At 36.9% G+C, this 13685-nt stretch overlaps 1 protein-coding gene across 50 annotated transcripts in view; it reads left to right on the top strand.

Annotated features, from left to right (window-relative positions):
* The window catches only part of magi2a (membrane associated guanylate kinase, WW and PDZ domain containing 2a), a 332684-nt gene that overhangs the window by 234990 nt on the left and 84009 nt on the right, over positions 1-13685 (top strand). For all 50 annotated transcript variants that reach the window (NM_001327853.2, XM_087247179.1, XM_087247160.1 and 47 more), the window contains exons 7-8: positions 6634-6691; positions 12223-12344. In NM_001327853.2, the coding sequence (NP_001314782.1) occupies positions 6634-6691; positions 12223-12344 (180 nt within the window). The remainder of the gene's footprint in view (positions 1-6633; positions 6692-12222; positions 12345-13685) is intronic.

Raw genomic sequence — 13685 nt, 5'->3', positions numbered from 1 at the left:
TAAAAATGCGTTGAAAAAATCATTGAAACTGTACAAAATCACTTAATATGTATCATGTATCACAAAATTTAAGATTTATAATAAAATTGTTTATTTGAATTTTATTTTAAATAACCTAATGGTTATTTGAAATGTTTTATCAGATTTTTTTGTATTACTATTAATCTAAATTTATTCACCAAAGCCCTTATATTTGGCATTTAATTTTGGATCGTGCCTATAAACACAGATTCACCAAACCTGTGAAGCTTTAGCTCATACTGTTTCTTTTGTTTCCTTCCTCTCCTCTCTCCTCATCACTACCCCCCTCATTTTCGTAAAGGTCAAAGCTTTTAACAAAGAGAAACTGCTGCCTGTTTTTACTGCAAAGGGCAGGCAGAGTTTTAAATAGCAAGATTATTTAAATATTGTGCAAACAAAATGCAAATATTGAAGAAGGTAATTAGCCGGAGCTCACCATTCTCAAGGGGTACGTGGGGTGGGTTACTCTATATTTGGAGGACATGAGATAAGTCCAAACTCAGTTTTGAACACATCGCTCACTTGTTGTCAGAATGAGTGATTTTTCTTGCTTTTTTACTGCATAGTTTATATAAAAGTCCTCATTTGAATCTAAAAACTAAAACTTTTAAAGGATGTCTTTTACAGCAGTGTCCTAATTTTCTTAGCTTTGTATATTTCACCATAATTTTAATGCATTTACTTTACTTCTGTAGGACAATAAGTTTGAAGACTGGCCAATTTAATGTTGGAGGTTTCATTGCTAAATTTGACTGCCTGTTGGCCATTCTTCATTGATTTCACAATCCACCTGTAAAAGTAGAATGTTAAGGTTTAATTAGCAGAGTAATAGCACAGTTTTGCCCAAAATATTGCAGTGCACACATTATGAGTGACATATCAGTTTTAAAGAGGACAAATGGTTGTGCGTGTCGTGCTGGCGCATCTGTGACCAAGACAGCAAGTCATTTGTGATTTATCAAGAGCCAAAGTATGCAGGGTAATGTCAACATACCACCAAGAAGGACAAACCACATCCAAAATAGCAACCGTGAAATCGATTTCTTTACTATAACATGTAAAACGTAAAAAATTCCATATTCTAAATCAGGATTAATCATAATCAAGTCTTATTCAGAATTGGGTAAATATTTAGATTACTGATTCCAGTGGATAGATTACAGATTTTTTTTCATTGAAGGAGAAGGGAAGGAAAGGAGCAGGATGAGGTGAAGAAGGAAGAAAATAAGGTGAAAAATTGTGGCAAATAAAAATTTAATTAGAAGACATCTGGATTTGATAATACAGTGAAATGCATCTCTTCAAAAACACTTTCACATTGACATTAATATCTCTTGTTCAAATACATTATAAACAGCAGCTGCGCTAATTATTTCCTTTGTTTTCTATTTCCACCTCTGGGGATGCCCATACCAAGGCCTCTTGTGATCGTGCAGTGCCACTTGATCAGTTCTAAGACCTGTGAAAAGGTGATGGCAACCTTCTGGGGACTTGAGGACAGCACATACAATTAATATACTTCATTGAACATTTATAGATATCCCCTTTTTTGGAAGGACACTATATACTACATAATCACAGTTTAACGTTTATATATGATGTCCGCCCTATACACAACTCCATACATTTTCTGATTGTAATGCAATAATGTGCATCTTTTGTAAAGCTGCTTTGAAACAATAATTATTGTAAAAAGCGATATACAAATAAACTTGAATGTCCGTGCAATGAGGCCGAGAACTGATCAGAGAGCAGCAGAATCTTTGTGCTTTCTGGTAGGCTTGTCAAACTATCAGGATGAAGTCTTGTCCACTTATCAGATTTTTCTGACCATTCACTGCCCACTTAGACAGGGAGAGACAGCCTGACTAGCATGCAGTTTTGGGGAGTAACTGAAGGTTGCATTGCTGCTAACTAAAATATATTTTTCTCCATGACAGCAGTTCAGGCTATTCTAGAATTTATTTCTGTCTGATGTAGTACTTACACCAGATTGAATTGGGGAAGTGATCAAACATGCTGTTTCCTTTCTATTCAATTTAGGGAATTAGTTTGTTTGCGTGGTTTGCTAAATTATTTCACTGATTAATTTTCAGATAAATATTTTGCTATATTTTAGTTAATACTACTGTTCATTTTTTAAATGTATTAAATAGCATGTTTTGATAACAGTTTACAATTAGGCTAGGTTGTTAAAATTAATTATTCTTAACTATATTTCTTAAGAAGAACTAATTACGAATAGTACAGTACATCCAGAGCATTTATTACTCTTAGTTCATGTTAATTCCAACATTTAGTAATAAAAAAGGATTTTTTTTTTGTATTATTTAATAGACCTGTGCCAAACCATTCACTGTATTTGTTTGTGTTTAATGGTAGAATAATTACACGTGCATTCAATTCAATTAATAAATAGTATCTAATGATATTAGACTACTACTGTATACTGCTGTCCAAAGAAAAAGAGCAGTAACTACACTCTCAGAAATAAACGAGAGCTGTCACTGGTGTGGTACCTTTTCAAAAGATACACATTTGTACTTAAAGGGTCCATATTGGTACCTCAAAAGTATATAGTATATATTTGCACCTACAAATTTTAAGAGCAACACTTTTGTACTTTTAAGGTACTAATATGTACCCTTGAGATATTAATATGAAACTTTTAGGTACATATTTGTAACTTTTGAAAAGGTACTACCCCAGTGACAGCTTGTGTACCTTTATTTCTGAGTACACATTTGGTCAAAATGTAGTTAAGGCCTAAATTGGGCTTTGAAACAAGTAATCTACCCACACAATATTTGGCTAACATGTGTAAAACAAAAAAAGGACATCTCAATTTTCAAGTTACTGAAGATGCGATAAACACTTGCTCTAATTTACTCGTTTTCACATCATGCGCTTGATTAAAATATTTATTATATTCATTATTTTACTTCGCATGATAGAAATACTTAAATTGCCAGGATTAGTATTTGCATAGTTAATGTACTTTGCCTGTATAGTATTATATAGTCTTAAAGATAATTATAGCTTTTTAAGTTACTTAGCAAAACTTAGTAGTCTATAGAAAATTATAACCTAAAAAATGTATGTTTAGTGCATGAATTTGTTCTGGCAAAAGGATTTCCCTATTTGATGTAAAGTTATGGTTTTTCACTTTTTACTGTAGCTTGACAGTAGTTGAGCTGCTTTAAATTAGAACTGACTTGACAAGCTACGGTTTTAACAGTTTCCCTATTGGAGCCAAGTTTGAGTCTTTCCCTGTGGTCCATTCCAATCCCCTTCCACTTTTTTTTTCCTGCAGTAGTTCCCAACCTGTCAACTTTCTCTCTACTCTCCTGTCAAAAACACAAAAAGGAGACTCTCCAGCAGTGCAGTGACCAGCCAAACCGCCACTGATTAGTTCCTCAAGAAATAACAATGGAGTAGCCAGTAAAAATGAAGATTCCAAAGGGACTGGTAAACACCTGTGAACCTGACTCCCATAAATTGCATAATGCCATCTGCTCAGCTTAGAGTTTGCCAGATTTGCTGCACCATTGGTGGCAAGTGTTCATGGGTCAGTAGAAAACCATTAATAGTGCTTACAAAATTGGGTCATTTTCTGTTCTCATTTTCTGGTTGGTTGCTATGGTGTCGCTTTGTAGTTGCTAAAGTGTTCTGCATGGTTTCTATGGAGCTCTAAGATAAATGCTTATCTATTGTAGGTGTTTCAAGTCCAAGTCTTTAGGATATTTTTGGGTTTGTTATCCAGAAGTATTACTAGCCAGCTACAGTATGACCTCAGTTGCATCATTTATCATTGTTTAGTTATTCTGTGTTTCCCAGAAAATAGTTTAGCAAACAGTATCACTTACTGAAACTACTCAACTTTAAGATCTCGAGCTGAAGTTAAAATAATAATTTCTGGTTACTATGAAATGTAGTCTTACTGTAGGGTCTATTTGTATTAACAGGGCTTTCAGTGATCAGCCAACAGCCCTTCATGTGAAGTATGAGTTCTATTAAATGAATAAGTGAGCAGAAAGTTTTTATTAAAGTGGATAGCACTTACAATTTCTCTTCTGTTTTGGTGTTTTCTCACAATTTGTCCTATAAAGTCCACATCTTAGGTCAGTAAGCAAATTAAGTACTCTTTTGTTGCTCTTTGAACAAATTCCAAAGTTAAGGAGGTAAACAAGAAAAAGCTCTACCACTACTTAATTTTTATACTAAATTATCAACTGGCCAATGGCTGTAATGAGTCATGAGCTTGCTCATATACTGGGTAGCTAAACCATTTACAGCTTTGTCATTAATCAGTAATGATTAAAAATTTATACAATGTTTAATGGAGAAGCCTATGTAGACTATGTAGACAGAACCAGAGCCTCACAATTTTAGACCTTGTTCCAACCAACAGTGTTCAAGTGATCGCAAATGATCATTTTAAAACACTTTTAGGAAAAAGTTGTCAGTTTAAGTGCTTTTTCACTGTATTGTACTTAATAGTACCACATCAGGTGAGGTTCCAGGCGAGCCGTACTATTACCAAAGTTTAATTTCACTACCAGCGTCATTGGATTCCTAGCACAATACACCAAAACCAATATATTTAGAAAGTCAGCACCAACCACTATACTATCTTGTGACAAAGACAACTGAGGGTCAGAAGAAGAGGTCCAGACGTTCTTCTCATTGGTAGCCGAGGAGCGAATGAGATGACCCTAAATGAAAAAATATTCAGGAAGTCACCGCTGCATAGGTGCCACAGTAATCCTAAAGCAGTAATTTTACTCATTTTAGGAGGTACTAAACTGCAGTGATTGCAAAATGAAGTCAGACAAAACCAAACCAAAGCAGAACTGTTAAGGTTTATAGTAAAGGTGCAAACTGAAACATGCATGTCTAGATATAGCTTGGGTCTCTCCTTCAATGTAAATCAATAGGCTTTTTCTACAGCAGGAGTGTCTAGTAGGCCTCCTACTAAAAGGCCACTGTCCTGTATATTTTAGCTCTAATCAGCTCCAACCTGCTTGCCTCTTTCTGTGAAGATCTTGATAAGATGGTTCAGATTGTAGGATATTAATTAGACATGTAGCCAAACTCTGCAGGACAGTGGCCCTCCAGGAACATTGGACAGCCTTGACCTAGAATACCAAAATCATAAGACAGAGATGTCCAGCTCTGCTTCTGGAGGCCTATTGCCCTGCATAATTTAACTCCTACCATAATTAAATCCATATGAAGTAGTTAATCAAGCTCTTACTAGACTTACTAGTAAGTTCCAGACAGGGCGTTGAGACAAATTAAAGTTAAGCTATGTAGGGCCATGACCCTCCAGAGTAGAGTTTGGACACCCCTGTCATAAGATCACTTAGAAAACGAACTCATCTCTCCTCAAAAAGTGACATGATTTGACATTTTTGTGATTTTTACAGCATCTATTTAATATTTGTGGTTAGGGTTTGTTCATCTCCCCCTGCGAATGTTCATCCTAAAGATTGATCCGTGCGCTCAGTTGTCTTCACAAGTGGATTTTTATTTTAATAAGATGACTAGCAGCTCATAGCGCAGCAGTAGAGTAATACCCAACAGCGCTTTGATCAGTGTGTGTGTGTATGTGTGTGTGTGCGCTAGCCAGATTGAGAACATCACACAGTTTCTGTCACTTGCAATTTACAAAGTTGTGTGTGATGTACACACAGAGTCTGGTATTTCACCCTTCTCAAAGCTGCTGAATGTATAATTTTGGTCTGTGTGTGTGGGTGTGCTTGTAATTGCGCCGTGTTTCCTTGTCGCTTTCGTCTAGAAGCCCAGCGGGTGTCCATGCTATATGGAGCGTGTGTATTCAAGCGTGTTTGCATATCCTATATGTATATTTTAGTCTGGATATTATTAATAAAGTAAGACACAGCCTTTGTGACTAATGAATTGTGATTTATTTCTTCTGTTATTATATGTGGTGTGACACTATGTATGATCTGTCAATCTGTTCAGATGTCAGTCTTAATTAGCATATCTTATTGCAAATATGGGGATGTGTGAACCGTACTTTTAGAGAACAATGCTACTCTTTTTTTAACTATCACACTGATTTTTTTCCATAATTATTAACATGTCTGAAAATCAAACCATTATTTTTAAAGGCAGGAATGTCACAGCATAATGGAGCTGAGCACAAAGTGCAAGGACAAAGACAAAGCCTGCAATTTTCAGAAACGTGTTTGGAAAAAAAGATACACAGCACAATATTTTAATTTCAATAAAAGCAACATTTTTTTATTCCGTATAAGCCATTAAAATGTCATGGTGATGAATGGGGGCCTGCAAATTGGATGATATTGTAAAAGACTGTGAAAAACGATTAGGAATAAAATGAATCAATTATTTTAAAAGTTGTTCTGCATTTGCCCACTGAATCTATCAAATAATAATGTGAACCTCAGTATTCGCTTAATTACATCAGTAAGTCACGGGGATACACAAAGCCTAGAAATAGCTTCATTTCCAGATAACGAACTAATACATACAGTAAGGTGGTAATAAAACTGCATACTCTATTGCTGCAAGATTTAATAAAACAGTTAATGGTTCTAATGCTATATATGTTTTGTTTTTCAGAGCTTCCTTATGGCTGGGAGAAAATTGATGACCCTATTTATGGAACCTACTATGTTGAGTAAGTTCAAGCGCTCAAGTTAGCAGTTTAATGGCATTTAATGGATCCCTATGTGTTCTCTCAGCTTTGTATTAATTGCATATATTGCAGCTCCATCGTGCCCAGGCTGAAAAACAGCTGCTTCGTTGTTTCCTAATTCAGTGTGTTTGCGTGTGTGTGCCATCATTTTTCCTGCTTAATGCACAGTCTGGGGTGAGCTGGGACTATTTATAGTATGGTTTTGCTTGGCTACTCTTCCTCCCAGGACAGAGAAGAACAGCCAGCCTCGAGCCAATAATGCAGCTGTAGTATCCTGTGGATACACAACCGCACATCACAAATGCAGCACTGCATCCATGCCTGCTGTCCTCAGATGAGATTATGGCACGTCATATCACCGAATTGTAATCATATACTGTAGTAACAGTCTTTTCTGTCAGGCTGCCTGCATCGTGCTGGTGCTGTGCATGTCACTGTAATGACTTCTTCTATTTATTGTTATTAATGTTTTATAACTTCCCCCATAGTATGTCTGTCCATCTATCAATTCTATCAATCTGTCTGTCAGTTCGTCCTCCTGTAAGTCTGTTCATTCATCCTTTTGTTTGTCTGTTGGTCAGTTTGTCCATTGATGCATCTATCTTTCTGTTCATTCATTCGTTAATTTTAGGCGTAGTCCCTTTAATTATCAGGGGTCGCCACAGCGGAATGAACCGCCAACTTATCCAGCATATGTTTTACGCAGTGGATGCCCTTCCAGCTGCAACCCAACACTGGCAAACACCTATACGCACTCCTTCACACACATACACCTAGCTTATTCAGTTCACTTGAAGCACATGTCTTTGGACTGTCGGTGTAGCCGGAGCACCCGGAAAAAAAAAACCCCACGCGAACACGGGGAGAACATGCAAACTCCACACAGAAATGCCAACTGAACCAGCTGGAGCTCGAAGCAGCCACTTTCTTGCTGCTCCACTCTTTCTATCTACTTTTCTGCATATTTATTTACACACTCATTCACACACACACACACTATGGACAATTTAGCCTACCCAATTCACCTGTACAGCATGTCTTTGTACTGTGGGGGAAACCGGAGCACCCGGAGACCCACGCGAACGCAGGGAGAACATGCAAACTCCACACAGAAATGCCAACTGAGCTGAGGCTCGAACCAGCGACCTTCTTGCTGTGAGGCGAACATGCTACCCACTCCGCCTCTGCGTCACCTTATTTTCAATGTTTTATAACTTAATTGATTCACCAAAGTTTATCTGTATGTTCATCATGTCCTTCTATCAGTCTGTCTGCAAATTCGTCCTCCTAGTATGTCTATCAATATGTTTGTGTATCCATTTTTCGGTCCATTTGTTCGTCTCTATGTCTGTTAATTCATTTGTCTTTTTGTCCATTTATCTTTTTGATTATTGTGGCTGGTTTGTCCATTTATCTAGCTTTCTGTCTGTCCTCTTGTCTGTCTGTCTATCCGTCAGTTAATCAATCGATGTGTTAGTCTATTGCAGTGGTGGCCAACCCTGTTTCTGGAGAGCCACCTTCCTGCAGATTTCAGTTGCTACCCTTATCAAACACACCTGAACCAATTAAGTAGGACCTGAACACCACGTGATAATTAAAGGCAGGTGTTTTTGATATAGGTTGCAACTGAAAACGTGCAGGAAGGTGGCTCTCCAGGAACAGGGTTGGCCACCCCTGGTCTAATGGTATATATATTTTTTATATATATGTCTCTTTGTCACTCTTTTCATCCATCTGTCTGTCAGTTTTGCTGGACTGTCTGTCTGTAGTCTTTCTGTATATTTATACATCTGTCTGTCAGAATATTTCTTCTGGCTGTTTCTCCATGTGTGATAGTTTCTGTCTGTTTGTCTGTCTGTCAATCCATCTGTTTGCCTGTCTGTCTGTCTGTTCATTTGTCCTTCTGTCACATTTGTCTATTTATCCTTTGACTTGTTAAATGCTGAATTACTCTCAATCTTAATGGCTCTCGATTACTCGTGGGGTGTTTTTTGGCTTATGCAAATTTTCAGCTTGAGTGGAATTTTTGGAACTTGCATAGAAGATGTGATTGAGATGAATACAGCATATTAGCATTCCCTATTAATCATGCTGCTTAGTGCAAATTCACCTCTATTTGCACATTTTCATTGACTTTGTAGTTTGAACATTTAATGTAATCGAATGTAATCTGTCCGTCTGTCTGTCTTTCCTTCATAATGCATTATATGCTGTATCATTAGCATTCAGTTGCTCATGTAGCTTTCAATGTATTTGTTTTAACCTACAGTACATGTTGTTTAGGCTCTATTTATCTGTCGAATGGAAAAGAAGAAAAGCACATCTTTTAGTAGTAATTGTACAACTGTGGGTTTGTATGTTGTTGAAGATGACAGCTGGGAAGATCAGAAGCCGCATCTGGTGTGAAATGACTGTAATAGACTATAAATCTGTGTCTAGTGCCTTTTTAGAGGAGACACTTAACAAGAACATTATGCATAAGGCTTATCATTTGTATTTGTGTAATATGTGTATTTTCTAACTTATACAGATGTCACTTCACCTTTACAACTGGTATACAATAAGCCCACACCCAATTTAGACTCATTGAAAATACGTGCTTTAACCTACATTCTACATCATGCCTAAAAAACATTGTTCAGGGTACATTTTGTTGCATGTTTCAAATAACAAATCCACTAGAGGATGCTGCCTATATTTTTGGCATTCTGAAATATGTTACATAGGGTATGTTTGGATGTATGTTTCAGATACACATCCTCCTTGTATAAGTTCATGGGAAGGCAGGACTTGTACAGATCTCCTGCCAACCACTGACTTAAACCCAAAAAAAGCAAACATACAGGGACCACATGTTTTTCCTTGATTTTGCATTGCTTTTATTTAATTTGTGGACCCGTGCTTCACCAGACTTGAACCCAACTCTGCATCATCTGCAGTCTTGCAGTCTAATGCTGTGTTCAGACCAGATGTGGAAGAAGCTTCAAGCATGAGTGATATACATGTAAAAGTCAATGCAAACATGCAAATAGACATCTTGCGGCGCGATACGTGCAAATGGCACGACACGAATGTTGTGGTGCAAATGGCACAGCGCGAATGGTGCGGCGCGAATGATGCGACGCTAATGACGCGAATTGCGCGAATGACGCGGCACGAATTAAGCGTTTAGCACATTAGATGTGCTTAAAACACGTTTCGCGCAATTTGCTCGTGTTCAAAAATTTGAACTTTAGCGGACATTCTTGCCGCGTTAACCAATTAGGAGCTTGCTCTTGTGGGGGCGTGATTGTGACGGTTGTTGGTGTCCCGGAGGAAAACCTCTGCGCGACACCGACAACAGTTCATCAAACTGGGCTCGGCTCAGTCAGAAGCACCGCTGAAAGCCTCCATCATCCAGGTTAAGTTTCTGGAGGATTTTTTGAGCTCACAGAGCTGGATGCACCTCTGAAAGGATCTAGTGGACTCAGACATGGCCCTAAACGTATCGATGCTGTTTTTTTACATAAAGCACATAAACACTGTTATTTTCTTTATAAAATCCATGTTAGCCATTTAGCAACGAAGCTAGAGTCACCAGGCAGACAGAAGCCCTGCCCATCACGCGAATTCGCATCTGTTTGGAAGTGAGTTTGACGCGCAAATAAAGCAAGTAAACTCAAATGTTCAAGCGGCTTTTTACGCGCGAATAGCACGATTTATCCGCGTGTTCCGCATCTGGTGTGAACACAGCAATACAAAAATGTAGGTAAAAAAGCACATATTTTCAATGAGCCTGTGTTGCCCAAACTGATTCCATGGCTTGTTTGCAAGGCCTCGTGTGCTATAAAAAAGAAAAGTGTTGAACTGGTCTCAGATAAAGTGCTAGGGACAAAATCCATTTGCTCATTATGCTTTGATCTGTTGAATCAATTTCAGGCTTTAGACCTCAAAAGAAATCTAAAACCAATGTCTCCAAAATTGACCTTGCGTAGTCTTGGCACAAAGCTGTAATTACAAATGCCACGTCTCTGCAAAAAAGCATTACCTCTTTTCAAAAGAATGCCTTTTAATGGGGCCTAATTGTCTTTGTACTTTCAAATGGCACCATTTTCAACAGCGCCTTTTAAAACATATTAAATTAATTCTGACGGCAAGTGTTATACAGACAGTCAAAAGGACCATTTTTTCTTCTAGATCACAAGATGCTCTCATTACTGTCTGATCTAATTTTTACATCACTCTCTTTACAAAGATAAGGATTAACTGGGCTAATGTTTTGCTCATTGACCACAGCCTGTTAGATTTAAATGATGTGTTAAAGGGTGTTTAAATCAAGATGCATGCTTTCATGTATAGTGCATATAATTAATGTCTCCATTCATCTGCAATTTTTGAACTGGGTGTCCAAGATGATTTTCCCTGACCATCCAACCCTTCTGCAGTTCATGTTTCAAAAGTGCACAACTGTTATATATGCTTTACTTTCATAAGCAGTTTTTAAAATGGAATATCTCGCTTCTACATGCAACCTCAGTGTATGTACATGGTGTGGGTATACACCCTGTAGGCACAGCATGTCAACATGACGTGAGATTGACATTGCACTCCAACGTTGTAGGACATTGAATTCAGTTTGGAAACAAAAATTGGGTTGACATCAGAACTCAACGTCAGGCTGACATCAATGTCCAACAACGAACAGATGTTGCATTTTGGTTACTTTTCAATGCGACCTAAAACAACAAAATATCAACGTCTAATGATGTTACAGCTTGACCTTTTGTGGAAGTTACGAATATGAAGTCTATCAGATCTGGAATATTGGTTGCCATACCTGATGAATAAATGTCAGTATTTGACATCAACATGACGTTGGTTTAAGATGTTGGCTTGACGTTAGATTTTGGTCACTTTTTAACACAAACTAAAGTCAACCAAATGTCAATGTTGTTTAAGGTTGTTATTGGACGTCAAAATAACATTGTCCTTAGATGCTGGTGATCTAAATCTAACCTGACATTAACATATTATGACATTGTGTGTCTGCTGGCCAGTATATATAGTTTTTTGTTTTGTTTTTGAATTTTTAAAAGAATGCAAATTTTTGGTGCAAATAATTAAATTTTATTACAATAATTAGTGCATTTTGTATTAAACAATATCAAAAACTATTGATGCAATTAATTTTCATTTTAATAAATATCAAGGCTTTATAAATTATTTATTTGTTCACTTATTTATTATTTACATATGAACAAAAAATGTTATATACACAGAAAACTGTGCACATTTTTGTGATGACGAGTCAATTCTAGTTGCTGAAATTCAGTACCAGTCTACAGTTATGGGACATTCAAAGATTTTCTTGAATAGCTGCTTTCATTCGCATGGCTACTGCCTAAGTAGAGTGAAAATGCCACCTACATAGGCAGTGGAGCAAGGCAGCTTGCTCTGTGGCTTATATACTGAATGGTCACGTATTTTCAAGTAGCCACTTGAAATGAGTCTATGTTTCTGGTTTCTGATTGCAGTCACATAAACCGCAGGACTCAGTTCGAGAACCCAGTTTTAGAGGCCAAGAGAAGATTGCAACACCAGCAGCAGATGCAGAGTCAGGGCTTGTCCTCTCTCCCCCTACCTGCAGTTTACAGAGGTAAAGTATTCATTAAATATATTCATATAAAAATTACTAGCTAAATTTTAACATGTACATATTAGTGCAAATCTGATTAGCACGGTGTTCCCAACCATCCTAGCTTAAGCTCACTGATGTGATGACATCATAATAACCCCTATCTGCTCTTCATACAATGACATGTTTAACATCAGATCTGCTGGAATCTGATTGAGGCTTATGAAATTTCTCCTGTGAGCTCAGTGACTGTCTCCATAGTAACACATCTAAGCTCAGACGTCGTCTTTGGTAGAGCACCATCTGTGAGTGAACTTGTTTTTTAAGAATATCACCTCCTTGCAGTCAGACCATTGGGATTATGATTTTTTTCTTTGTGCCAAAATTAACATTCGGTCACCTGCATGTCTTTCCTAGAACAGGAAAAGGAAAATGGACCATGATCAAATATACACAAGAAACGTCAAATATTCAAATATATCCATAGTTTTGTGTACAAAACAAACCAGAAATTGGCTGTTAATCACTGTGACAGGCTTGTTGTCTGATTTATGAACAGATGTAATTGCAAATGTGTCTGTGAACCAGATCATCTGATTTATTGGCAATATTAAACACAATCCATTTGTTCACTGAATAGACATCCCTGCTTTTCTTTGTTTTCAGTGAATAGTGGCTTACATTCGTGTGGAATTATTTAAATATATTGCAAATCATAGGCACCTTTTAGAGATTTTAATGTGATTTTGCATCCTTGTTAAAGCTTTTGTCTCTATTCATTATAATTTCTTGGAGGGATATAATTCAAATTTCTCCCATTGTGTTCAGTGGAAGAAACCAAGTCATTCAGGTTTGGATAGGCAAATATAACTATACAGGCTGTTTGAGCTAAGCTCAAATGCTTTCTGTTTTCTTTGTGGCTCAATTATTCAATAAGAATGTGCATTTTATTCTTAACATGGCCTTGGGCCACACAATGGTGAAATGAAAAGTATTTTCAGCCAGACAAGGCAAAATCTTGTTTCAGTACATCTTCCAGTAAAAACGTGCTGCATTTGAAAATTCCTAATAAACGTGTACTATTTGACCAAAAGAACTAGAATATATATAGACCCTTGAAATTGTGACACCATATTTGCCCACTTGACACAAATGTCTTTGATAGTTCAGTGTCTAGTTGCATAAGCTGCTTAATGTAGTCTTGAAAGTTTGTCCTCTATTGTTTTTTCTAATGGTTTTAATATTACTTAAATGAAAAAGTATATTGTATTATACTTTTATATATATATATATATATATATATATATATATATATATATATATATATATATATATATATATATATATATATAAAAAGGGGTC

This window comes from Danio rerio, chromosome 4 (assembly GCF_052040795.2).
Source record: "Danio rerio strain M-AB ecotype USA chromosome 4, GRCz13ab, whole genome shotgun sequence".
Taxonomy (NCBI): domain Eukaryota; kingdom Metazoa; phylum Chordata; class Actinopteri; order Cypriniformes; family Danionidae; genus Danio; species Danio rerio.
This window is presented reverse-complemented; position numbering and strand designations above follow the sequence as displayed.